The sequence below is a fragment of the Lithobates pipiens genome, unplaced genomic scaffold (assembly GCF_037356315.1).
Source record: "Lithobates pipiens isolate NorthernLeopardFrog02 unplaced genomic scaffold, aLitPip1_a1.2 Scaffold_27, whole genome shotgun sequence".
NCBI classification, from domain to species: domain Eukaryota; kingdom Metazoa; phylum Chordata; class Amphibia; order Anura; family Ranidae; genus Lithobates; species Lithobates pipiens.
In genome coordinates, this window is record NW_027507788.1 from 189,198,439 (window position 1) to 189,225,611 (window position 27,173).

The window sequence follows — 27,173 nt, forward strand, 5'->3', positions numbered from 1 at the left end:
AAATTGCCTGTTGGTTATTTCATAAAGGGATAGACCATGACTCCTCATTGGCTGCACACCAGTAGACCTCAGTAGTGAAGGTTTGTGCTTGCTGGGATGTTTTTGTGGCACAGCAGAAATACACATTGAGATTTGTGACATCTCTGCTTATAAGGGCTATATTGCTGTACATCAGAAATGCACTGCACTGAAGCTTGTTTGCTGTCCTTTATATACTAAAGGTACTGCTTTGTTTGGCTACAGATCAGAAAAATACAACAGTGAAGGTGGTCTGTACTTTCTGGTTTTGTGTTGCACAGCAGAAATGCACATCATTGTGTCTGGTGACATCTCTGCTCATAATGGTTATATTGCTGCACATCAGACATACACAAGATTGAGGTCTGTCTGTGGGGCTTTGTGTCCTGTTTTACTGCCTTGTTGGTTACTTATCAGAAAGGCAGCAGTGAAGTCTGATGGTCCTGATTTGCAGGGCGCTGTGCTGATTCAGACAGTGCTATTAACAGCAATGGCTGCCGAGTTTAAACATGCGATTTGACATGTTGAGTCGCATGACAAATCATTTCAATATGGATGTGCTATCTCTATTCATAGTGTTTTATTGTTGCACATCAGATTTGTACAGCATTAAGGTCTGTGAGGTTTTGTGTCCTGTATTACTGCCTTATCAGAAAGGCAGCAGTGAAAATTGATGGTTCGAATTTGTTGGGCTACATAGTAGAAATACAAATTGAACCCCTGCCAGGTGTAGTACATATACTGCCTTTGGTAATCCATGTAGCACCACAAAGTGGTGTTGTGCTGATTTTAGCCATGCGATTTGACATGTTGAGTCGCAAGGCCAAATCGCTTCAATATGCATGTGCTATCTCTATTCAGAATTGTTATATTGTTGCACATCAGACATATACAAGATTGAAGGTTGTCTGTCCTTTTATGTCTTGCATATTCTGCCTTATTGGCTGCATATCAGAAAGGACACAGCAGTGAAGGTTGCTTGTCTTTTTCTGATTTTGTTTTTGCTGCTCAGCTGAGAGACACATTGAGGATGGTGGCCTCTCTGCTCAGTATTGGTATATTACTACACATCAGACATACACAAAGATTGAATGTTTGTGTCCTGTATGTCCTATATTTACTGCCTTATCGTTTGTATATCAGGCTAAGCAGTGTTTCTCATGGATCTACCTTTCTGCATCTTAGGGATACACAGCAGGGGTTTGTTGGCTGCAATCCTCCAGGGAGTCACAGCATTGGGGACCCCTTACTGGTTCGACCTGAAAATTGCTATTTGTTTTTTTTTTTTTTTCCCTGCGACCTGTGTAATCTTGAGGTCTGTGGATCCAGGAATCAGGGACTGCTGGTGTCGCACAGACACAAATGGTACCCATTGGAAGCCATAGTATATGACTTCTCATGCGTCTTGCAGTCCCAAGTCGCAGGTTGGGTCGCACGGGTGTGGGAACCCTAAACTTATCTGTCCCTTCTGATTGAGGTTTTGCTACACAGCAGGAATACTCATCATGGCGTTATTGTTTTATTTTGCAGCAGACCAGAAAGATTGCAGCTGTAAAGGCTGTCTGTCTTTTTCCTCAGTGTCTGCTTTTATGTTGTTGCACAGCAGAAATACTCAAGATTGAAGCTTGCTGGTGCTTTCTGTTTCAGAAAAACACAATGCTGCAGGTTGCTCGTGTCCTTTCTCAGTGTTGTTTCTATCTGAACTACACTACAGAAGTGCATGACAGAAAGGATTGTCTTGTGTTCCATATTTTTCCCTGTGGCATAGCAGAAATGCACAACACGGGAGTTGGTGTTCATATTAATCTTATAACTGTGGTGGTTTGTCAGAAATACACAACATGGAAGTTTGGGTCTTTCTGTCTTTATAGCCTTGTTTTGCTGTACATAGGTAAAGCACAACAGTAAAGGGGGTTCCTGTCCTTTCCGTATTTATATATCAGTTATGACCTAGCTAGCTGCACTAAAGAAATACGCAGCATTTAGGGTTTGCTTGAGTCTTAATGTTTTTACGTCTTGGCAGCACATCAGAAAACCAGACTATGAAGACTGTTTGTCTACGTTGAGGTTCAGATTTGGGTCTCTTCCCATATTTGATATATTGGTTTAGCTAGTCACACTCAGGCACACAACATTGTTGTCTATGCTTGTGTCCTTTCTGTCTAAATCTATTGTGCCGTGCCCACAATCTATGATCATTTTATTTGTGATATTAATAATGCATGTATCACCTTTTGTATTTCAGCCTTCTTTTCCATGGAGGGGCCAGGAGTTCGGGCTGCAGCTGCCACATGTCAGAAAACCTTGACCACTTGCATTCAGGGATGCCAGAACCATTTCCTAGGGTTGAAGCCCTGTAGGGTTATGGGACACTGGAGGAAGGGGATAATGAATCGCCCTGTTTAGTAAGAACTTGGAGAGTTCTGTTCAGAGGAGTATTAGGGCCTGAGGATGAAGTATAAAGATGTATACCCGATCGAATAGGTTTCGGCTTGGTGCATGGCCTTCATTTTGCCCTTTTAGCAAAACTAGACATAGCAATATGGGTAGTCTACTCCTGCTAGGGACTTTAATTCTCCTGAAGAAGGCTCTCAGGCGTAAGTAAGGACATAGATTGGGCATGCCTTAAACCCAGGGTTCAAGCTTCTGTTAATCTATTTCCCTTAAGTAGGCTTCCCTTTAGTCTTTTGCTGACATAAAGATAAAAAGGAAGCAGTTTTATTTCCCTCAACAGGATAGTGTTAAGACAGGCCCTCTTATTGATTAATGTAGTGTCCTTGTCTTACACAGGTCTCTTATTTATCTTTTTAGTGGTTCTAAGTAGCACCTACAGGCATAATAGGCCATGGTTGTTAGATGTGTGAGATAGGCAACATTGCTAACCTACAAGTTTAACATGTTTTCTGATTCCATTTTTAAGAGCCCATTTCACCTAGATACTGCATCTGAAGCGGAAAAGGCAGGAACATCTGTGGAGCAGACCTGCAGATCAGCCGCATGATCCAGCTAACATGCCTTCATCAAGCATATGAGCGTATGGAGTGGAGGTAAAGCTCACTGCAGAGCCAAGGTTCGCCAAGAGGGTTTTGCAGTGGCCCCACCCTAAGGTAGGCCTGAGGTACTTGTTTATCCTCTCAGGTGTGCCGTCCTGGAAGATGACTTGAGAAAAGTACCAGTTACTTACCGGTAACTGTCTTTCTGGGAAATCTTCCAGGACGGCAGGCCTACTTCCCGCCCGTTGGAGGAGGGAAAATTCTAGAACACTAGAAGGTGAGTACCTATGAGGAATGATTTCCCTTGTGAACCTGGTTCAGGAGTTACTTCTCTACAAACTGAGGATCAAGGGGAAGGGTGGGGACTTAAAACAGCTGTCGATTGATTGTGTTTCCTGTAGGGAGGAGCCTCTCATCTCTCAGGTGTGCCGTCCTGGAAGATTTCCCAGAAAGACAGTTACCGGTAAGTAACTGGTACTTTTTCATGTTCTGTCCATTGCTGCCTGCATGCGATAATTCCTGTACTGACTCCACTCCTTGAAACTCCCCTTCTTATCACCTCTGTAGTTCAGAAGGCAGACTCTATGAAATGTGTGACACAGCAGTGCCTACTGACAGGGCATAATGACTACATGTCGCAGCATTCAAGGAAGTAAATGTGTGGGGGTCTTCACAGTATGTTTATGAACAAGATCATTCAGATTAATAGGAGTAGGCTAGAAATAATTGAAATAAAATGTGGAAATTAATATATGTGTAGTATTGGCTCCTGAAGAGCATGCGCTATATGTTTTGAAATTTAAGGTTACACCTAAACTGCAGTTTGGTTTGGGTATAATTGTTCCAAATTTTGACCTTAGCATCAGTCTGACTGGACTATAATGTGTTCAGTCTGGCCATAGGGGGCACTGTCTCTTCTGGCAGGCATGGAACCACGGTTTGGTTGGGTGCTTTAAGGTTACTTTCTCTCTGAGCCAGCCCAGTTGGAGGGTCACTCTTGCTGTGCTTTCTGGGAGAGGGTACTTAAGATGCGGATGTCACGTGGTTTGGGGTTCCGGTCCAGAAGTGTGTTCTGACTTCATGGTCCTGGTCCTCCTGACGAGCCCCCAGGAAGGCTATGGCCTGGGATGCGGATCCACCTGACTTTGTCTCAGGGCTGGCTAGCCTGAGGCAGGGAAACTAAGGAAAGGATTCAGAGGTGGTCCGGTGCCGTCTCTGGTCGTGGAGAGGCCTAGCGACTTCGTAGCTATCCAGGGGAGGACTCTTCAGAAGAAGGCCATGCACAGGTTGGCTTCTTAGCAAGAGCCTGGTAGGGCTGAAGTACCTAAGTGAATCCAGTTTCGTGGGTATTGCCAAACTGGCTGAAAGATACTGGTACCACATGAGTGTTCTACAAGTCCTAGTTTTCTTACGTGTTCTACAACAAAGTCTGTGGCAGAGACGTATTGCTACGTGTTCTACAACAAAGTCTGTGGCAGAGACTTATTCCTGATTTAAGCACCTTGTTGGCTGCTAGGCCTTGTGAGAGAGGGACTGTCCAACTTGAGTGAACATCCAGCTGTGAATGGCTATTCTCTGGATTTAGTCGAAGTAAGCAAGTTCTTTATTACTGACTTTGACACTAATGCCGCATACACATGATCAGACTGTCCGGCGGAATTGGTCCGGTGGAACCAGAGTCCTACGGACAATCCGCCCGTGTGTGGGCTCTGGCTGAATTTTTTCCCCCAAAAGTCTGGCGGACTTAGAAAGAAGTTTTGACTCAAAAATTGTCCGCCAGACTGTCAGTCCGGTGGACAATCCGGCCGTCTGTGCGGTAGTCCGCCGGACTTTTGAAATGAACGGACTTTCTCGCACACTTTTTTTCTGCACTAAAAATGCATGCACAATGTTTTCCATGTATTCCAATGGCTCTAGTTCACACCATACAGTCAATTTCCGGTCAGTTTCTGGTGCAGACCTTTTCAACGGAGTCTTGGCTGTTTATCCAGGAGTTAGGCTGGATTCACACCTATGCATTTTTTAATGCTTTTTGCATTTTGCAGATTTGCACTACAGTCCATTTAACATTGTTTCCTATGGAACAAGTTCTGTAGTGCAAATCTGCAAAATGCAAAAAGCACTAAAAATGCCATAGGTGTGAATCCAGCCTTAGCTAATACCCTGTTACAGGATTCTTCTCTTGAGTTAGTAAAACCAGAGAGAGCTAATCAATCTTCATTGTGTCAGTGTGCTATTAAAGGTATACACAACATCAGCAACAAAGAACATCTGGGTAGCAGTGACCATAACATGATTTAATTTAATTGGAATAATGCCAATAAAAAGTCCCACATATTTTTTTTGTGTCATAGCAGCGCTCATATCAATCAGTCCCGGTATGACAAGCTTTTATATGGTTTCAACACCTATAAGAATGAAGCAATGAAACACTTTCTCTGAAGATTTGTGATTGTTGCAGAGATTCTAATGGATGTCACACGTGTACCACATACCACAATTTCCACCACGTGCGAAAAAATGCCCTTTGGGAATGAACTTTTCTAATAATCTTTAGTTGCCACTTCAAAAGAACATCCACCGGCTCTGCTAGGATTCTTACTGGGTATACATGGCTTCAATATAGTACCATCATGTGAAAGAATAGAAATATCCACATAGCATAATCCTATTTGCAAAACATTTATTGTTGCCAATGCCCCCTTACAAGATATATGTACTAGCTTAAAACTGTCAAAGAGCAAATATAAAGTGAACTGAAAGTGTAGTCAGTCACCAGTCGCCGGAGATGCTGCGGAGGAAGAACGCCTGTAACTGCATTCGTTGTGTCCTCTTTCTGGTATTTCCAGCTGACCGTGACCCGCAAACGTCACTTCCGGTTTGTTGTAGAGATGACGAAATGTGTCAGTCCTGAAGGGCCTGGTATGGATTTTGGGGGGACCACCACACAATTTTTTTTTTTTCATTTTTGGTTCGGGGTTCAGGGTTCCCCTTAATATTCATACCAGATCCAAAGGGCCTGATAATCTACTGGGGGGGGGACCCATGCCCTTTTTTTCAATGCGTTTTATCTATATTGCTGAGACCCGACAATTCATTACAGCCACGATCAGTTTTAACCACTTCAGCCCCGGAAGATTTTACCCCCTTCCTGACCAGAGCATTTTTTGCAATTCGGCACTGCGTCGCTTTAGCTGACAATTGCGCCGTTGTGCGACATTGTACCTGAACAAAATTGATGTCCTTTCTCCCCACAGATAGAGCTTTCTTTTGGTGATATTTGATCACCTCTGCGGTTTTTATTTTTTGCTCTATAAACAAAAAAAGAGCGACCAATTTTGAAAAAAACTTTTTGCTATAATACATATGCCCCAAAAATATATAAAAAAACGAATTTCTTTCTCAGTTTAGGCCGACATAAAATCTTCTACATATTTTTGTTAAAAAAAAAACCCCCACAATAAGCATATATTGATTGGTTTGTGCAAAAGTTATAGCATCTACAAAATAGGGGATAGTTTTATGGCATTTTTATTATTATTATTTTTTTATTAGTAATGGCGGCGATCTGCAATTTTTATCATGACTACAACATTAAGGCGGACACATCGGACACTTTGGCACTATTTTGGGACCATTGTTATTTATACAGCGATCAGTGCTATAAAAATGCACTGATTACTGTTTAATTGACACTGGCAGGGAAGGGGTTAAACACTAGGGGTGATTAAGGGGTTAAGTGTGTCCTAAGGAGGTGTTCCTAACTGTTGGGGGGATGGGCTACCACTGACATGACAGCGATCACTGCTCCCGATGACAAGGAGCAGTAGATCCTTGTCATGTCACTAGGCAGAACGATGACAGGAAGCAGTAGATCCCTGTCATGCCCCAAGGCAGAACGGGGAAATACCTTGTTTACATAGGCATCTCCCTGTTCTATCTCTCCACACCACAATCGCGGGCCCGCCATCAAACATCGCGTTTTCGGGACCCGCGGGAACATGGATAGGCGGCTAATTTAAAGGGACTTACAGGTATGCCCATTTGCCTGCCTGAGCCATTCTGCTGACACATATCTGTGTGCAGCAGTCAGCAAATGGTTAAAATACAATTTTTCCTTTAGAAATTAAATTTTATTGCTGTACTGTTCTAAACACGAGAAAAATGCGCCACTTTACAGGCATACTATAGACACACCCCAGGCATGATATTTACAGGAATATTTCATTTTTATTGTTTCACTTTAAGCATTAAAAAAAATCACTGCTCCCGAAAAAACGTCAGTTTAAAAAAAAAAAATAGCATTGATACATGTCCCATGGGGCAGGACCCAGGTCCCCAAACACTTTTTATGACAATACCATGCATACAAGCCTTTAAAATTAGCACTTTTGATTTTTCATGTTAGTGTCCCATAGACTTTAACTGTGTTGCGGCGGCTTTCGAATTTGCCCTGAACACCGCATATTGTTTGGTGTTCCCAGAACATCTGAACAACCAAAGTTCGGCCCGCACTTTTCCTCGGGCCCTCTGCTCTTTGCATAGCTTTCAATTGTCCCCGTGAAATGGTATTACCCATCGAAAAAACCCTTCTACGATGTGTGCATGCACCATAGTGACTTCACTCCAGCTGATCGGCAACTCAGCTGGAGTGCCCTTCCGTACTGCGCACTGCACACTGCGTGGGCACTTTTAGACAGAGGGCACATATCGATAAAACACTGGTCCTGGCCACTCCTCAGCATTCATTCAATAATGTGCAAGCAAAAATATATATTTTTTATTTTCCTTACATGATTGTGCGTTATTTGAAATGTGAATCACATTCACCACATTCAATAAGTATTTCCTTGCAGTATGGACAGCCTATTTGTAAATCAACTCGTTTGTGTCTGGGCACCAGCTAGCCACCAGCTAGCCACCACACAAGATGTAGTTTAATTCAACAGTAAACCCTCCCTCCATGAACACTATAGGGTTGATTTACTAAAGGCAAATAGGCCCATTCTCTTTTCAAGGGAATTTTCCCTAAAAGGGTTAGTGTACAGAAAGACTGTAAGAATGAACTAACACCATACAGGCTCCCCACCTGTTCTTGACCAGGTCATCTGTCTAGGCTCGTCCACTGTACTTCCCCCCGCCGATTCTGAGCTGTCAGAACTTCCACAGGCGGTCCAGCGGCCACAGGATTTGAAATCACTGCTCTTCTCCCTCTTCTCCACACAGCACTTCCAGGATGAACCAGATTGATTCTCTGTGACAGCTCTGACCATTCAGAAGCACTGCACAGGAAAGAAGGACAATTTCCAATCCCCTAACCGCTGGACTGGTTGCAGGAGCCCTGACAGCTCGGGGGACCTGGGCTGTACTGTGTTGGTTCACCTTTACATTTTTTCTGAAGCTCTGCTAACCTCATCATCCAATTGTGGTAAGGTAGAGCCGCACAATTAATCAAGAATCATTATCATGATCTTCACTAAAGTGTTTCACAATACTTTCTTTGCAAAGAATTCTCTCTGCTCTTCTGAAGCCACAGCCTTCAAAAGAAAGGAAGAGAAGAACGGGGCAGTCTGCCAAGAATCAAAATATTCTTTATCAGTTGAATTTAAGTATTAACATTGTAACAATTTGTCAATGGAATAGACTTTGTGTGTAAATAAAAAAAAGTTTAAAAACTAAACCTTTTTCTGACATTTGTTGGTTTCAAGTTAAAATCATTTTTTTTGCTAGAAAATTACTTGAAACCCCCAGACATTTTATATATATATATATATATATATATATATATATATATATATATATATATATATTTATTTATTTAGTAGACACCCTAGAGAATAAAATAGTGGTTGTTGCAATATTTTATGTCACACTGTCACAATTTGCACAGGAGTCTTTCAAATGAAATAAAAAAAAAAATTACTTTTAATGAATAAAAAAAACTAGCCAGTAAAGTTAGCCCATTTTTTTTGTATAATGTGAAAGATTTTACGTCGCGAGAATGGTGATCTTTTTATTCAAAGCAAAAAAATTGTGTTTCTCATTTTGGCCAGAATTTTGCAGCTCTATGGTAATGCAAAAATGAATGTGTTTTTTTTTTCGGCATGTGATTGGGTATTCTTGTAAAAGTGAATTTTTACCACATTCGCTAACCTAAGTGACAATTTCCTTACAAAGTGAACAAACTATTGCTTTTACTAAATTAACTCTTTGCCTCAGTCAGTAAGTTCTTAACTTAGGCATGTCAAATTAGGTATTTTGTGGACACACATGGTCAGTGAACTTGTACTTCCTGCTTTTGGCATTTTAATAAATCCTTAAAGCGGTAGTAAACCCGCAAATTTTTTTTTTTTTTTTAAACCTGCAAAGCAAAAGGCATAATGAGCTAGTATGCACCGCATACTAGCTCATTATGAAATACTTACCTTAGAACGAGGCCCCGACATCTGGCCCGATTCACGCCGAGGGAGCTGACATGCTCCCTCGGCGTCTCTTCCGGGTATCGCGGCTCTGGCGCTGTGAGTGGCCGGAGCCGTGATATTGTCACTCCCGCGCATGCGCGCGGGAGATTTCAGTCCGGCCGGACGAGCGCTGCCGGATTTTCACGGCGAGAACCCCCTTGTGCGCATGCGCCGCTGCAGTCAGCGGCGCATACCGAGGGGAATATCTCCTAAACCGTACAGGTTTAGGAGATATTTTTTTTACCTACAGGTAAGCCTTATTATAGGCTTTCCTGTAGGTAAAAGTTAAAAAATTGACCATACAACCACTTTAATCTGTTCCATGAGCTTTAAGGCCCCATTCACACTTGCAAATGGGCTTGTTTGAGATTGTGCATGGGAGACTTAGCAGGGTTCTCTGCTACTGTAGCTGCAAACAGAATGCCCCATTAAGAGCTATGGGAAGCCAACAGTGCCGCAGCTATTTGTGACTGTTCACATGTAATCAGTCATGCAGCGATTACCTGCATAATTGTTGATTCTTGGTAAAAAGTGATTTTTACACTAGAGCCAATTTACACCTCTTAACATTTGTGCATGAGCCCTTAAAAACCAAAGTTTCTTGCTATATAAAATGTTTTTAACCACATTGTTATAAAGGGATACAGCTTTCCCATTAGTTAATTTTTGTATATTTAGATTTTTCACAAAAAGTAGAGGAAGCTGGATTTTATTACCACTAAACGTTTTGTTGGGGTGTCATCAAACTTTATAAAGCTTCAAAACTTCCTTTTTGATATTCTGTCATCTTGAATCGTCTGTACTTAACCTTTCAATAACAAGCTTCCACAGATCCAATTTCAAGCGTCAATGCCTGAAACAAGCTGAACATATCAATGAAGCCTAAAATATTCTATAACTTGCAAGAGATTAGCAGACTTTTGTAAATGTAAATAAATACTAATAATGTTAATACCCATAGTCTCATAACCAATGAGAAACAATTGTATATACAGTTCAAACAGGTGATAAAAGACCAAATAGCAGGGTGAAGGGAATAAAAAGGCACTCAATTATATATAGTAAAATACTTCAGACTCCATTCATCAGTGGGCAGTCATTCTTCGGACCTAATATTATAAAGTTTAAAGAATGACTTTGAATGCTACACTTTAAAAAGTTTTCTGGTGCCACATTTGGCACACTTTCAGGGGGGAGCGGGTACCTGTTTTTGACAGGTACCGTTCCCCACTTTCCAGTTCCGTCTCTCGGAAGTTCGGCCCCCCTCCTTTGTCCGCCGCAGGCCAATTAGAAAGTGATGCGCATGCGCAGTAGGGAACTGGCTGTGAACCTGAAAGGCTTCACTGGCAGGTTCCCTTACCGGGAATGGTGGCAGCTGCATCCGGCAGCCGATCCGAAGATTGGCTGGGGTGCTGACGTCCCGGGCTCCCTGGACAGGTAAGTGTCCATATATTAAAAGTCAGCAGCTGCAGTATTTGTATTTTTCGTGGGGGGGGGGGGGGGTACGGGGGCTGGACCTCCTCTTTAATATGTCTGCAGCTCCATCAAACAGTATCCACATAGAATGCTTATCAACTCAGGTCATAGCTCGGCTAGAGACACAACACAAGCTAAGTCCATAGCTTAGTCTTTAGAGACTCCTATCACAATAGAGAAATTACATATAATGATAAAACAGACTACACACTATGTTTCTTTTTCGTTCAACCCTGTTAGCTCCAGAGGGAGCCACTGTACTAACTACGCAGTTCGTGCAACGATCTCTCCTGATGAGCGGTTGTGTTCTGACAGGGGGAAGCCCCCCCGCCAGAACACTCCAATCAGTGCTCTCCACTTTTGCTCAGCCCCATTCTACCACCATCATTATACAGGACCCCTCCCCCATACTACCCCCAAATTTACACAGGACCCCCTCCCTCTACAGACCCCTGCATTGCCCCCCCCCCCCCCCCCCCCCCCAGCAGTCTCATCTCGTCCAGAGGATATCAGGCAAACACCAGGCACACTTCCCCAAACCCTCAGACAAAAGTTCTTCAGCAGGCGGGTGGTCTGCTGCTTGTCGGACATGGTAAGGAAGAGGAGTCATGTGATTGTTTTGTCTCATACTTCTCTGCCTGGGACAAAACCCATATGACTGATGTGTATGAATCACAGAAATGATCAGCAGATTTTCATGAACAGCTAGAGATCTACATTGAGGAGAGAGATGATTTTGCAGTTTGTATACTTCTGTAGGTCTTGCCATGCTTATGAATAACTACTACTTCTAAGGTTTCTGGAGGAGGAAGACCTATAGTCATCTTTAATGTGGGGCAAAAGAGGCAGCTACCCCGGGCCTAATCGTTGTTGTGAGGCCCAAAGCAGCTAAGCTGTCCCTTGAGCCCACACTGCCCTCAAATAGTTGATAAGTGGATTTGGTGATCACTCAGGAGATGAGGGCACAATTGAATTTTGTGGACACTGGTGATTGGTTGGGTGTTGTTTCTGCAGTCTATATGGTGATTGACCAGCTCAGTAAGGTAAACCTTGTCTGGGGAGAGTACAATTGGCTCCCGCTGCTGTCAATCAAATCCAATGACATGGGAGTCAAGTCTTGCTGTGTCAATGGACGCAGCAGCAGGACTTAGGAGCACTCCGCGTGAGTGCCCCCAGGGAAAGCGCTTCTCCGTGGGGATACTTGAGAAGAGGAGGAGCCAGGAGCACCACGGGGGACCCCAGAAAAGGAGGATCAGGGCAGCTCTGTGCAAAACCCTTGAACAGAGGAGGTAAGTATGATATGTAGGTTATTTTAAACAAACCCCTTATTTTACAACCTCTTTTAAGAGGTTCTTCAGTCAAAATAAAAATAAAAGTCAGCAGCTATAAATACTGTAGCTGCTGACTTTTAATAAAAAGGACACTTACCTGTTCAGGGATGCAGCGTTGTCCTCACCCTAGCCGATTCTTCATCGGTTTTAGGATCCCCAGCGCCACCATCTTGGACGTGGAATGCTGGCTATGACTTACCGCTTCATAGCTGGATTCCCACTGCACATGCAGAACTTGTGCAGCTCTTTGTGAATGGAGGTTCTGCTCTGATTGCCTAGGTAATTTGTTTTAAACAAAGGCAAGTTTATTGCGATCCAATCATTTACAAGTCAGTTTACAGCAAAGTGTACAAAAAGACGTCGATTTGTAGGTACTGCATTGTCAATATCTACCACTTTCAACAGGGTCTGTAGTTATTGTTGGTATTCCTTACTAGGATAACTGCCTCACTCGAACCAGTGAGTCCTAGATGATTATAATGTGAGGGTTTTCCCCAGTGGAAAAAAAAGGGGGGGGGGATAAGGCAAGGGGAGGAAAGGAACATGAGCCAGATTAAACTGGATTTATAGGATATGTGGAGGGGGAGGAGCAGGGGGGGCACCCTTATGCTTTTACGGGTCCGTGGTCCATCCAGCCCTTAGCGGATCCAAGCTAAGGGACATTTTCAGGGCTGGGCGGAGAGACGTCCGGTGGCCGGGATCCCCATGAACCTATCCATGAGGACCATATTTTGGAAAATTTACTTGGACAGTTCCTGTTGATATATGTTAACTTATATAGAAGTGGTACTGCATTTTCGATTTCCATTTTAGCATAATTTCCCTATGGGCGTAGTAGGTGGAATACGCTATAAACAATTTTGTATATTTCCCAATACCAGAGTCTGATAACACATTTAGTAGCATGGCTTGTGGGCGCAGTGGGAGCAAAGTTTCAGCTGATTTGTTAATGTCTGCCAGGACCTGTTCCCAGAATTCTTGCAACCGAGGACATGGTCATATGTATAAAGGAGGCCTCTAGGTCTCCACATCTAGGGCAAGCTGGGGACCTATCCGAATAACTTTGGGAGATAAACCATTTTTATTAAGTTAACTCTCCCCACCGGAGACAAAGGAAGTGACCCACAGTCTGTGCAGTGCTTCGAGAATTGTGCTAATAAGGGATTTAGATTAAGTTCCATTTATTTGGTCACCGGTCCTCTCATATGAATCCCCAAGTATTTAAAGTTATCAACCCATACCAACTGACTCTGAATAGGCGGTCTTGGCCTAGCAGGGTTCAAGGGGTAGATCAGAGATTTCCCCCAGTTCACCCTGACTCCTGAGTATGACCCAAACTCATTAACCAGTTGCAAGGCATTTGGGAGTGAGGAGGAGACATCATTCAAGTACAGGAGTGTATCATCCGCATATAAGGATATTTTCTCCTCCACCACCCCCTTCTGGATTCCCCGGATTGAGGACTCTGCCCGAATCCTCGATGCAAGGGGCTCCACCACCAGAGCAAACAGCCCGGGTAATAGTGGACACCCCTGCCTGGCACCCCTGCCTAGCAAGAAATCCCCCAAGAGAGAGTTATTGGTACGCACTTTAGCTCTTGGAGAGGCATACATCATCTGTAACCACCTTATAAATATTGGTCCAAAACCGAATTTCCGGAGGACAGCCCATAGGTACGCCCATTCAACCGAATCATATGCTTTTTACGGCATCCAAGGACACCACAACCCCGAGGCTGTCCTCCGGAGCACTGGCTATATGCATCAGAAGTCTGCGTATGTTTATGTCCATCCCCCTGCCCAGCATGAACCCGGACTGGTCAGGGTGAATTAGGGCTGTTATTACTGAGTTCAGGTTCAGTGTCATATTTGTTTGCCGCAATGTCGCAGTCCTGCTAAAAATTGCAGATTGCTGCCATTACCAGCAAAAACAATAATAAAAATAAAAGTCTCTAACTCTATCCCCTATTTTGTAGATGCTATAACTTTTGCGCAGACCAATCAATGTACGCTTATTGAGATTTTTTTTACCAAAAAAAAGTAGCAGAATAAAAATTGGCCTAAATTTATGAAGAAATTATATTTTTTATCTTTTTTTTTTATTGGGAATGTTTTATAGCAGAAAGCAGAAAGTAAAAAATATTGTTTTTTATTAAAAAATGTCGGTCTTTTTTTGTTTATAGCACAAAAAATAAAAAGGGCAGAGGCGATCAAATACCACCAAAAGAAAGCTCTATTTGTGGGAAAAAAAGGATATCCATTTTAATTTGGGTTAATAAAGAACAAGTGTTACAGACAGTACAGATGGTAGACGCGTTTCACACACTAACAGGTGTGCTTATTCATTACAAAGATAAGTCAGCATCTAGCCACATGTGATTCACATAAACATTAAATGAGAAAGAAAAAACAGACATATGCACTTGCACATATTTGGATATCCATTCAGAAATAAATGGTAGTAGTGAGGATATACCAATATAGACATTTCATGTGCTATGGAAATTTTTTTTACATATAAAGAATGTGTAATATATATATATATATATATATATATATATATATATATATATATATATATATATATATATATGAAATAAACATCAAAATGTAAAAAGATTACAACCTATTTATATCCCAATGATTAAAGATGAATGTATGTTTGCTATACTCCATTAACCTGAATAAATTTATATGTAAATACATATACATTTAGCTGAACCCCATAATAAAAACATCAATCAAAAGCATGGGGAAGCAATCAAGGTATAGATATGGTCAGGGCCGTCTTTAAGGCAGGGCAAAAGGGGCAGCTGCCCTGGGCCCTGTCATTGTTGTGGGGCCCTAAACAGCTGCCTCATACTTGCCAACTATCCAGGTTTAAATTCCCTTGTCCCTTGAAGTTTTATTCCTGTGCTGTGTCCCAATATCTCAGTGTGAAGTGCTGGTACTAATGCTGCCCAGCTCTGCCCTATTGTTGTGTGTAGATGACTCACCTGAAGATCTTATGTTTACATGTAAATAACCTGCATTCGTATGAAAATAGCGGCGACAATACTAAGTAAATAGCTGCGGCCAGCGGCATTGGTATGCAAATAAAGGAGGCATTCCTATGTATATCATGCTCCCCTGCTGTGAGGAGATGATGTGCTGTAACCTCTAGCAACTAATCAGTGAGCCGTAATGTGTGCTGTAACCTCTAGCAACTAGTCTGTAAGCAATAATGATATGCTGTAACTGCTGGCAACCAATCTCAATTGCTGCCTGATCTGATACAGAAAACTGATTTTACGTATAGCTGCTATTTATTGCATGTCTCAGAGTAGGTGGAGAGGGAAATTGCATGGGGGGGGGGGCCCAAGAAAATGTTTGCCCAGGGTCCAATCTATACTAAAGACGGCCCTGGATATGGAAAAAGGAAGAGTATAGAACGAGACAAAATTGACCAAAAAACACACAGCCCAAATTTTACATTGATCCTATGCCTTCTGCGATCTATAGGGGGGACTCGTGCTCAATATATGATTTGAACAACCAACTATCCTGGGTGTGCACAATACCATATGGAACAATATGGGCAGTAAAACGTATGAGCGGTAAAACGTATGGGCGGTAAAAACACAGCACAGCGGCATAATTTGACTGTGGGTGGGCGACAAGCAGTTTAAGGAGAATTATACAAAAAAATATTGGTTTAACAGTGGTGTAGTGGGTAGCACTTTCACCTAGCAATAAGAAGGGTTGCTGGTTTGGATCCCAACCATGACACTACCTGCCTAGAGTTTGCATGTTCTCCCTGTGCCTGCGTGGGTTTCCTCCGGGTACTCCGGTTTCCTCCCACACTCCAAAGACATGCTGGTAGGTTAATTGGATCTTGTCTAAATTGTCCCTAGTATGTATGAATGTGAGTTAGGGACCTTAGATTGTAAGCTCCTTGAGGGTAGGGACTGATGTGAATGTACAATGTATATGTAAAGCGCTGTGTAAATTGATGGCGCTATATAAGTAACTGAAATAAAAATAAAAAACCTCTAAGTTCTTTTTTTTTTACCACTGCTATCCCTTTACACTGGCTTTGGAAATTTACAAATGCAGCAATTTTATAAATTGGATAAAAGGTTTAGCGCTGGGAAACACTTTTTGAAAGATTAATCGTGCATTTTATATACAGCTATATAGATCAGACCAAAATGAGGGACAAATGAGGAGAAAAGAGGGACAGAGGGACATTTCTCCAAATTTGGGACAGTCCCTCAAAATCAGAGACAGTTGGGAGCTGTGAGAAGTGGGTAAAACCTTCCGGAGCTGAAGGGGTTAATTACTTTTTTTTGTGTGTGTGTGTGTTTTAGGACGTTGTTTTCTTTAGATAAAAAAAAAAAAGTCTGGAGATTTCTATTAATATTAATCATCAAATTAAAGCTCAGTTTCCCCTGAACAAAACAATGTATAATTTAGCTGGATATATTAAATTGTTACCAAAATATTTAAAGTTTTAACCACTTGAGATCCGCGCTATAGCCAAATGACGCCTACAGCGCAGATCTCCTTTTCCGGGACGACGTCAATAGACGTAGTCCCGTGTACGAGCGGCCTGTGATCGGCGAGTCCATGAGACTCGCCTGATCACTGATCCATGCAAGGGGTCGATCCCGACCCCTTATCACGTGATCAGCTGTCAGCCAATGACAGCTGATCATGTGATATAATGGAGCCGGTAATCGGCTATTATTCCTGCTGTCAGCGCGAGGAGAAAAAAAAAAAAGCCGATCACCGGCGGCCGTGATCGGGACATCAGTCCCGATTACGGCCAGCCCTGCTAGCGCCCACCTGCCCCCTGCCAGTGCCCACCTGCCCCCTGCAGTGCCCCACTTATTAAAAGTAAGTGCCCCCCGTCAGTGCCACCCAGCAGTGCCCATAGTGCCACCCAGCAGTGCCCACAGTGCCACCCAGCAATGCCCACAGTGCCACCCACAGTGCCACCCTCAGTGCCACCCAGCAGTGCCCACAATCTGCCTCAAAGGTGCTGCACCCCAGTGCCGCCCATCAGTGCCCAGCAGTGCCGCCCATCAGTGCCCAGCAGTGCCACCTATCAGAGCCACCTATTAGTGCCACCTATCAGTGCCCATCAGTCCCATCTATCAGTGGTACCTATCAGTGCCCATCCGTGCCACCCATCCGTGCCACCCATCCGTGCCACCCATCCGTGCCATCTTATCTGTGCCCATCTTTGCCCATCAGTGCCGCCTTATCTGTGCCTATTAGTGCCGCCTTAACTATGCCTATCAGTGCCCACCAGTGCAGCCTATCAGTGCCCACCAATGCAGCCCATCAGTGCCCACCAGTGCAGCCTATCAGTGCCGCCTAATCAGCGCACTTCAATGAAGGAGAAAAATGACCCGTTTGCAAAATTTTATAACAAACTATTAAAACATGATTTTATTTTTTATTTTTTTGCATCTTTTTTTGTTTGTTTAGCAAAAAATAAAACTCCGAGCTGTAACTAAATACCACCAAAAGAAAGCTCTATTTGTGGGAAAAAAATGATAAAAATTTCATTTGGGTACAGTGTTGTATGCCCGCGCAATTGTCATTCAAAGTGCATCAGCGCTGAAAGCTGAAAATTGGTCTGGGACTGAGGGGGGTTTAAGTGCCCAGTAAGCAAGTGGTTAAACAGGCGTGAAAATGTAAAAGTGAAACTGAAAAAAAAAAAAGGCAGCGCCCTACTGCGCACACACTCAACAATTACATACTGAGAAGGAAGCTGCCTTGTTTACACATTCTGACGGGTCCTGAATGTAGACTTTTGTGCCTGGCACCCTTTGGAAGGGCCCCACAATGAATTAACTGCAGTTCCTGTGTTCCGGAGTATTCTGTTTTTTTTTTGTGGTTATTTATGTAAATGAATAATGCTCATGGACTGCACAGGATCACTATTGTCGTCGCCATCGTTGCCATGAAGTCTTCAAGCTACAGACACACCGCGACAGAAAAGCAAGATGTGTTTATTTTTAGTGACCGTCATTCTGGTAAGTGTTCTGAGTTCGAAGTTTACTGTAAACACGTCCTCTTGGAATCTCCCTATTGCCAACAACCATATTTGCATGTTAGACGAGGAGGCCGCAAGCATTTCTGTGGAAGGTGTTGCTCAATTTCCCCCCCACGTTCCAGCTTAGTCTTTGTGTTAGGCCTGAATGACAAATTACTAGATGTTGAAGGCACAAGGCCTCACCTTTCTTCTAAACTCCAGACTTGATACGAGGAAACGGTCAGTACAGGGATCATAAGTTTGCAGGCTGCAAGCTGTGACTGAGGCCTATGTGTAGACAGAGGGATCAAGCGACACACATTTTAAAACTTTGATTTTGCTGTGCCGAGTAATGAGTAGTGGAAATTAAACTTTCTTCCTGAGATAAAGGGACCCTAAACAATAGCCTTATTTATTTATTTTTTTACACATCTACTACTTAGGCCCTGTTAACTGTTTTGTAGCTTGAAGTTCGAAGCTCCAAAAGAGGAGAAAAAAAAAAAAAAATCAATTATTCTCTATGACGTTGGTTCACATCTTCACTCCAAGTCACCTGAAGCTTTTTTTGTAGCTCAAATCGGGCAGATTTGTTTGTTTTTGTTGCATAGAATTGAATGGAACTGTGCGATATATGCGCTGTCGCGCGTTTATTTTCTGCTCAAATAAAAAATAGTAATACTGTATGAATAAATGTAAGATACACAAATAACTGAAAGTTTTGATAAATAAGTAAAATAAATGAATAATAATAATAATTAAAGCAAACGTTAAAATTTTTTTTTTAACCACTTGCAGACCAGCCGCCATCGTTACACATCGGTACTTTGACAAAGAATACTGAGGTTATGGCAGTAGATTGCTGCCATAACCCCTATATTTTCTTCAACAGCGGGCGATCCTCTTTCGGATAAAAGTGGTCTCCACAGCAGATTTGCAGCACGATCACTTTTATTGGTGATGGGAGAGGTGACCCCCCCCCCCCCCCGCTGAGCCAGTGTTCTGCCAAAAACTGTCCCCCCATTGGATAGTGTCCGGCCCGTACTGTGCAGACGCAGTGCTTGAGCAGTACGGAGGACAAGGAGACTCCGAAAGTCTCCGAAGGTGAACGCTGCCTGCACACAGAGTCCAGGTTGAAGCCCCACCATCCGAGTGGACATATGGTAGCACTTAGTAAGAGGGCCCCTGGCGGGCTCGCTTCGCTTGCCACGCTTCACTTACCACGCTTTGGGCACGGCCTCACTTTGCTCTGCTATTTTTTATTCTAACTCTATGTCCACTTGGACGGTGGGGCTTGAACCTGGGCGCCATTCATCTTCGGAGACTTTCGGCGTCTTCTTGTCCTCCGTACTGCGCAAGCGCAGTACAGGGCGGACACTATCCGACGGGGAACAGTATTTGACACAACACCAGCAGTAGCGGCAGAGACGATCCGATTCGATCCTTTACTCTCAGTAGCATGGAGCCAAGTGAGGGAAAGATGGCCCTCCATTCGGCATCATAACATTGCATGACGGAAGCAACATCAAACATCACTTCCGCCCCAATAGTCTTAAAGGGGATTTTTTTTTTTTTTTTTACATTTATTTATTTATATTGCATTCAAGTGTAAATGTGAGATCTGAGGTCTTTTTGACCCCAAATCTCACATTAAAGAGGTCCTGTCATGTTTTTTCTTTTCTTTTACAAGGGATGTTTACATACATGGAGATTTTTAAGGGTCAAACTTTGTCGCCATTTCACAAGCGTGGATCTCCTAGATTGTAAGCTTTAACGAGCAGGGCCCTAGCTCTAAGCTCTAGCCCCAGTGCTTCACTTCCCGATTCCCTGACAGAGGATGGCGGAGGGGGCAGCAGAGAGACGAATGATTGCTTGTCATCTGCCGCCGACATCGCTGGACCCTGGGACAGGTAAGTGTCAATTTATTAAAAGTCAGCAGCTGCAATATTTGTAGCTGCTGGCTTTTAATATTTTTTTTTAAAAAGGTGCAGTTCCTCTTTAACTTTTTGGCCTAAAAGCAAAACGCTATGTGTGGCAGAAAACAAACACTGCACATCACAGTGAACAGTGAACACTGTGAAACATGGTGGTGGCTGCACCATGTAGTGGGGATGCTTTTCTTTAGCAGGGACATGGAATCTGGTCAGACTTGATGGGAAGATGGATGGAGCCAAATACAGGGCAATCTTAGAAGAAAAGCTGCTAGAGTCTGCAAAAGACTTCAGACTGGAGCGAAGGTTCACCTTCCAGCAGGACAACAATCCTAAACATACAACCAGAGCTACAATTAAATGGTTTGGATCAAAGAATATTCATGTCTTAGCCCCCATACACACGGTTGGAGAATCCGTCGGAATGTGTCCTATCGGACCGTGTTGTCCAATAATCCGACTGTGTGTGGTATGCATCGGACTGTTTCCGTCGGAATATCCGTCTGACCAAATTTTCCAACTTGCTGGAAATATTTTCCGACAAACTGGTCGATAGAACATACTCCGATCATGTGTACAGAATTTCGATCGGACAAAGTGCCACGCATGCTCAGATCAAATTCCTACATCAAAGCTATTGGCTACTAGCCTGAACGTAGTCCCATCGTAACGAAATTACGTCATCACGTTCTGAAAGATCGGATTTTTCGACAACTTTGCCCGACCGTGTGTATGCAACAGTTTTGGACACAATCCGACGGACAAAATCCGACGGATTTGGTTGGCAGAATGTCCGACCGTGTGTACAGGGGCTTAGAATGGCTCAGTCAAAGTCCAGACCTAAATCCAATTGAGAATCTGTGGCAAGATTTGAGAATTGCTGTTCACAGACGCTCTCCATCCAATCTGACAGACTTGAGCTAGTTTGCAAAGAAGAATGGGCAAAAATGTCACTCACTAGATGTGCAAAGCTGATAGAGACATCCCCAAAAAGACTTTCAGCTGTAATTGCAGTGAAAGGAGGCTCTACAAAGTATGGGCTGAATACAAATGCACACCACACTTTTTTCACATATTCATTTGTAAAAAAAGGTTGAAAACCATGTATCATTTGCCTTCCACTTCATATAAAATCCCAATATAATACATTTATGTTTTTAGTTGTAACATGACAAAATGTGGAAAATTTCAAGGGGTATGAATACTTTTCCAAGGCACTGTACATATTGCACACTGCAGGACAATCCGTTTAGGTGTCATCTAAGCCTGGTCTTGGGTATATTTTGAATCTCTGCTGTATATACTGACAGATCCATGTCCATTCAGCAGTGATTTCTGTACTGGATCACATTGTAAATAGCGTATGGGGACACTGTACTGGTTGAGCTCCCAAAGAGTTTTTTCTCTGGTACTATGGACTGTGACAGACAATATACCGACAACATTAAAATTGAATCCAGTGCAATATTTAAGCCACGTTGATGGTAAGGAGCTTATCTGTCCTTGGCCAACCCATCTGTTTTTAGTGTGACTATTAATTGATGTCTTTAGAGAGATGGGGTTTTGTGGATAAGACAACTTACCGGTACTGTCTTCCTTAAGGTGGTGATGAATGTATTTTTTTCGTTCGAGTGATTACATTTGATATATCCTTTTAGGTGAATTAATAAAGTTTACCTCTTCTTTTTTTTTTATGTAATCTTAATTTTGAAAATTTTGAGGACAACAGACCAATAGACATTGAACAAAGCACATAGGCAGAAAAATACATTATATGAAGGGCCCTGTTACTCAGGGATGCACACATTTTGGGGATCACACATGGGGGAGTAGTAATCAACATATTACAACCATGATATGAATTCAAACAGCAGTGGGTCACCCCTATCGTCCCCATCTGGTACATCTCTGTGGAGGGTGTAGGCCTCCAATCAGAGATAAGGATCAGACCGCACTTCTAGGCAGCAGGCCCATAAACATGAAAGAAATAGAATAAGGGAAATAAATTAAAGATAAAAAATAAAGTAATACAGTAACAATAAACTGAGGATAAAAAGGAAACTGAACTAATTTAAACTGTGGCAGCCCTGCCGAGGTTCTGCCCCCCCCCCCCCCCCCCCCACATTTTCAGACCCTCAGTGTCCCGAGCTCCCCCCGACCCAGCCCCATCAAACAGAGGGGATTACAGCTGGTGAGGGCCCTGGGGCAAACAGCCCAGCTGGACTTGCATAGTTTATCCAAGTAGCCCACATGGAGTGGAGCTTCTCATATCTATCTTTATAATGTGCCATCCACTCCTCAGCAGCCATAATATTATTAACTAAAGTCATCCATTCGGTGCAGGTAGGCACTTGAGGTGTCTTCCAGTGGATTGTAATTAGCCGCCGGGCTGCATTGAGCAGATGGGGCAGTATGGATTTACGGTACTGGTTAAGAGGAGTGGTGGGGAAGTGCAGCAAGGATTCCAACGGGGAGTCTGGGAGCTTCAAGTAAAATATGATCTTGATCTGTGCATGGATATCTAGCCAGAAGGGCCACAGCTTGGGGCATTCCCACCAGATGTGAAGGAATAAGCCTCCGAGGCCACATTCTCTCCAATATGCATCTGAGAGAGAAGGGTATATTTTGGTAAGCTTGGAAGGTACTTTATACCACCTGGTCAGAACCTTATAACTATTCTCCTGCATTTTCATATCGACTGTGCTCAAATGTGTGAGTCTATACAGATTGTCCAGCTGAGGCTCAGTAAAGACACGCTGAAGGTCCCTCTCCCCCTCCCTAATGAACCCTTTAGGGTTTCCTTTCAGTATGTAGGGATTGCAATAAGTCATACAACACTGAAATGGCGTGGGGAATAGCCGAGGTCGACATACATAATCGTTCGACTGGCGAGGCCAGGATAGGTGACCGAACCCCCTGGTGTAGGCTAGTGATGAAGTGCTGAAGCTGCCTATAGCCCTCTCATCCATTAGGAAGGGGTCGTACTGTTCCCTCAGTGTGGCCAGCGGTAACAGGCCTTGGTCTTGGACAAAGGAGTGAACCAGGGGGGGAGCCACCTAGGGGCACCAAAGGGGAAGTCAGAAGTGCGGGCTTCCCCCCTTTGTTCAGGGTGTCCCAAGTTGCCAAAGCATGGGAGGCCAGTGGAGAGACTAGCACTGAGAGACCCCTATGCTCCCAGGGAACCCATGGGGCATTTGATAGGTTACAACCTGCCAAGAATTTGTCCAAGCGTACCCAGAGTTTGTAAGGGACATTATAGTACCAGTTCAAAATGCGTTGTATAGCTACAGCCTCATAGTATCTGCGGACTAATGAGACCCCCATACCTCCCTTCATCTTAGGGCCCTGTTACATGCAGAGGGCTAGCCGGGGGCATTTCCCACTCCATATATACTGTATAAACAGGCTATTGAGGGTTGAGAAGAAAGTCCTAGGCAAAGTGATTGGCACCATCTGCAGGAAAAACAATATACAAGGTAGCACATTCATTTTAAGAACACTGACTCGGCCCATCCACGAAAATGCGACCCTGTCCCATCTTTTCAGGTCCACTCTAATTAGCGTAGAATAGTGGTGCGTAGTTGCACTCGTAAAGCAGAGAGCAACCAAATGGTGCGCCTGCAGGGACTTCCTAAAATGCTTCAGAAAGGCAAATTAGTGAGTTGAGCGGCCCGAGGACATGTCTATGTGTGGGTCAGGGCTAACATTAAAGTCTCCCCCTAGGATGAGCTGGCCCTCTCGGAAGGCAGACAGAGAGAGGTAGAGTCTAGGAAGGTAAGCTGTTTGCTATTCGGGGCGTACACAGCTGCAAAAGTGAACTTACGGTTATAAATGGCGCCCTTAAAAAACACAAACCGGCCCTCTGGGTCAAGCAATTGATCCGTTATAACCAGGGGACAGTGCTTGTGGACCACTATGGCAAACCCCCCTGATTTAGAACAAGGGGAATTGCTGAGGTACCACAATGTGTACAGATGCGTAGGGAGGCGGGGGACTGAGTCAGTGCAGAAGTGCGTTTTCTGCAAAAAAAATGTGTGCCCCCTGCGTTTCATCTCAAGCCACAACTTACTGCATTTTGATAGGGATCCCAGGCCACGCACGTTATAGGTTATGACTTTCAAGGCTTCCATGGTAGGAGGTCTGAGCAGAGCCACCAGATCGGTAGCAGGAGGGAGATGGGACCCACAGCACGTCCAAGCCCGCAGCAAGGAGCACATTGAGCATGAGCAGGAGCCTAAAAAAAAGCCTATAATTAGAACAGATGTGAAAAACATAGAACATGGAAAACATTGAGAACAAAAACATAGAAAAAAAAAAAAAAGGCCCAAAGGGCACAACATAGTGCAACTTCGACACTAGTCGGAAGCCTCCACCCCCCCACCCAAGATGATTAGACAGTGGAGGCCAGCGAGCAGAGCCAGTCCCCAAAAAGGGAACATAACTCCAGGGAGCCCCTCCTGGATCTGCATTGGCGCCTGCAGTGGCCTGGTTGCCACACAGAGCAACGGCTCGGTAGCAAGCATACTTGGGTGCCCCCATAGCAAGCTGTTTGCTATAGGGGCACTCAGCATGAGAAAGGGGGCAGGAACGCCTGCAAGGGAACCAAGAAGAGGAGGATTGGGTCTGCTCTGTGCAAAACCACTACACAGAGCAGGAAAGTATGATCAGGGGGCGAATCGGGGGGGGGGGGCAACGAGAAGTTATTAAAGACTGAGGCTGAGCATGCTTTGGGTAACCAGATCTGCGGTTGGGACAACTTGCAGCCATTCTAAGCAAGAATTACTGCTCAGAGACCTCGAGACTGCACTCTCCGCTGCCTGTACCTCCCCTGGCAGTTTTACAGCCTCTCTCCTGCAGGCTTCTGCTTGAGTGGGCGGGATGGGGAGGTGCCTTTTCCCCAAGACCACACTCATCTGGAAGAGGGAGATGTGTGCAGCTGCTGAGCAGAGAGAGCCGTGTGAAAGTTTCTGGAGGTGAGGTCTGCTCTGCTGCTAGCACTACATTGTGGATTTGTTTCAGGCACCTCTATGCTGAGTCTGCTGAGTTACTGCAGTTTAGCATAGAGGTGCTGTTAGATGACAAATTAGATCTTCATCTTCTTTTCATGACAAGTGAGAAATTTAACTAATTAAAAGATTATGACTGCCCCCTGGTGTATGCCCTGCTGAATTCCCCCCCCCCCCCCCCCCCCCCGGTGTATCAGTGCATGCCCTCCTGCATCCTCCCCCAGTGTATTCCCTCCTGAATCCCCCCCCCCCCCATTGTACGTCCTCCTGAATTCCCCCCCCCCCCTCCCCAGTGTATGCTAAAGTGACCAGATTTTTAAAATGAAATCAGGGGACATATTTCTATTTTTTTTAACTAATGGCAGCAATCAGCGACTCGTATCGGGACTGCGATATTGCGGTAGACAAATCGGACACTAAGTGACACTTTTGACACTGTGGAAACCAGTGACATTAATACAGTGATCAGTGCTAAAAATATGTACTGTCACTGTACTAATGATGCTGGCTGGGAAGCGGATAACATCTAGGGCAGTGATGGCGAACCTTGGCACTCCAGATGTTTTGAAACTACATTTCCCATGATGCTCAACTATACTGCAGAGCGCATGAGCATCATGGGAAATGTAGTTCCAAAACATCTGGGGTGCCAAGGTTCACCATCTGATCTAGGGCAATCAATGAGCTAAATGTGTGCCTAACAAGTGTTTTCTCACTGTGGGCAAGGTGCTTTTACTAAGGGAAGACATAGATCCCTGTACCTGCTTTGCAGGGACACAGGATCAATGTCTTCCACACTGACAGAATGGCGAACTGCCTTGTTTACATAGGCAGACCACTAGTCGAGTCCGCCGGATCCGCTGATTGGCTCTGATACCCAGAAATGCAGGACCATGTATATAGGTGATCCTGTGCAGCGCGGCCGCCCTGTAGCAGTAAATCTGGCAGATTGAGAGACAATGTAGTCTATTCACAGACACCCCCAAAGCACACCTGTGTTGAAGGCACTGTCAGCCCCACTATTAGATCTGCTTCTCCTCTATTTCTGCTGCCGGACATCATCAGCTCAGCTGCCTCTCTCTGCCCGTCACCGCCTCCGCCTGCCTCACAGCCTCTCAGGTCTCACTCTCTGGGCCCCGGCTAGTTCTGGGTTGGGGAGGGGAGGAAAATGACTCTGCCGGAGAAGGCAAGGAGATAAGCAGGCAGACGGCTGGCCAGGATTTGAGCCAAGGAAGAACATGTGAGCTGAATGTGCGTGTGCCGGAAAATGAAGAAATAGTCCATCCACTCTGACCAGCACATCATCATCAGAAAGGGACACAGATAATGGAAAAAAGTACACCCCCCTAAGCTACCGTGTTTCCCCGATAGTAAGACACCCCCGATTGTAAGACGTATCGGGAGTTTCAGAGGGGTCGGCTAATATAAGCCGTACCCCGAAAGTAAGACGTATGTCTTACTTTCGGGGAAACACGGGGGTATTGCCGCCTCCAGTGACGTACGGTACTAAGAGTGGGGCGGGGGGTGCGGGCCGCACCCTGGGGGGGTGCCAGGCCAGCGCCCTCCCCCTCCGACTGAAGAGACAGCGCCGTTTTGATCAGTCTCGGCCGAGCAGAGTGAAGCCGCCTCCCCCTCCTCTTGTATGGCTACACAGTGCTGTGTATGGAGGAGGAGGAGGGGGAGGCGGCTTCAGTGAAGCCGCCTCCCCCTCCTTCTCCTTCATGGACAGCACTGTGTAGCCATACAAGAGGAGGGGGAGGCGGCTTCACTCTGCTCGGCTGTGAGTGACAGCCGCTGCCCGAGACTGATCAGAACGGCGCGACGCAACCACAGAGAAGGGGATTATTGTGCCAAGTCCCGGATCACTGCTTACAGGTGTCACTGGCTCTGTGCCCTCCCGGAAAAAGGTCAGTGCATACAGAGAGAGACCAAGGAG

The 27,173-nt window shown here is 44.4% G+C and overlaps 1 protein-coding gene across 1 annotated transcript in view; it reads left to right on the forward strand.

The window, feature by feature from the left end:
• Positions 1-17,991: 17,991 nt before the first annotated feature.
• The window catches only part of LOC143934432 (tumor necrosis factor receptor superfamily member 14-like), an 87,370-nt gene continuing 78,188 nt past the window's right edge, over positions 17,992-27,173 (forward strand). The window contains exon 1 of the mRNA XM_077458045.1: positions 17,992-18,304. Coding sequence (XP_077314171.1) covers positions 18,275-18,304 — 30 coding nt within the window. The 5' untranslated portion in view covers positions 17,992-18,274. The remainder of the gene's footprint in view (positions 18,305-27,173) is intronic.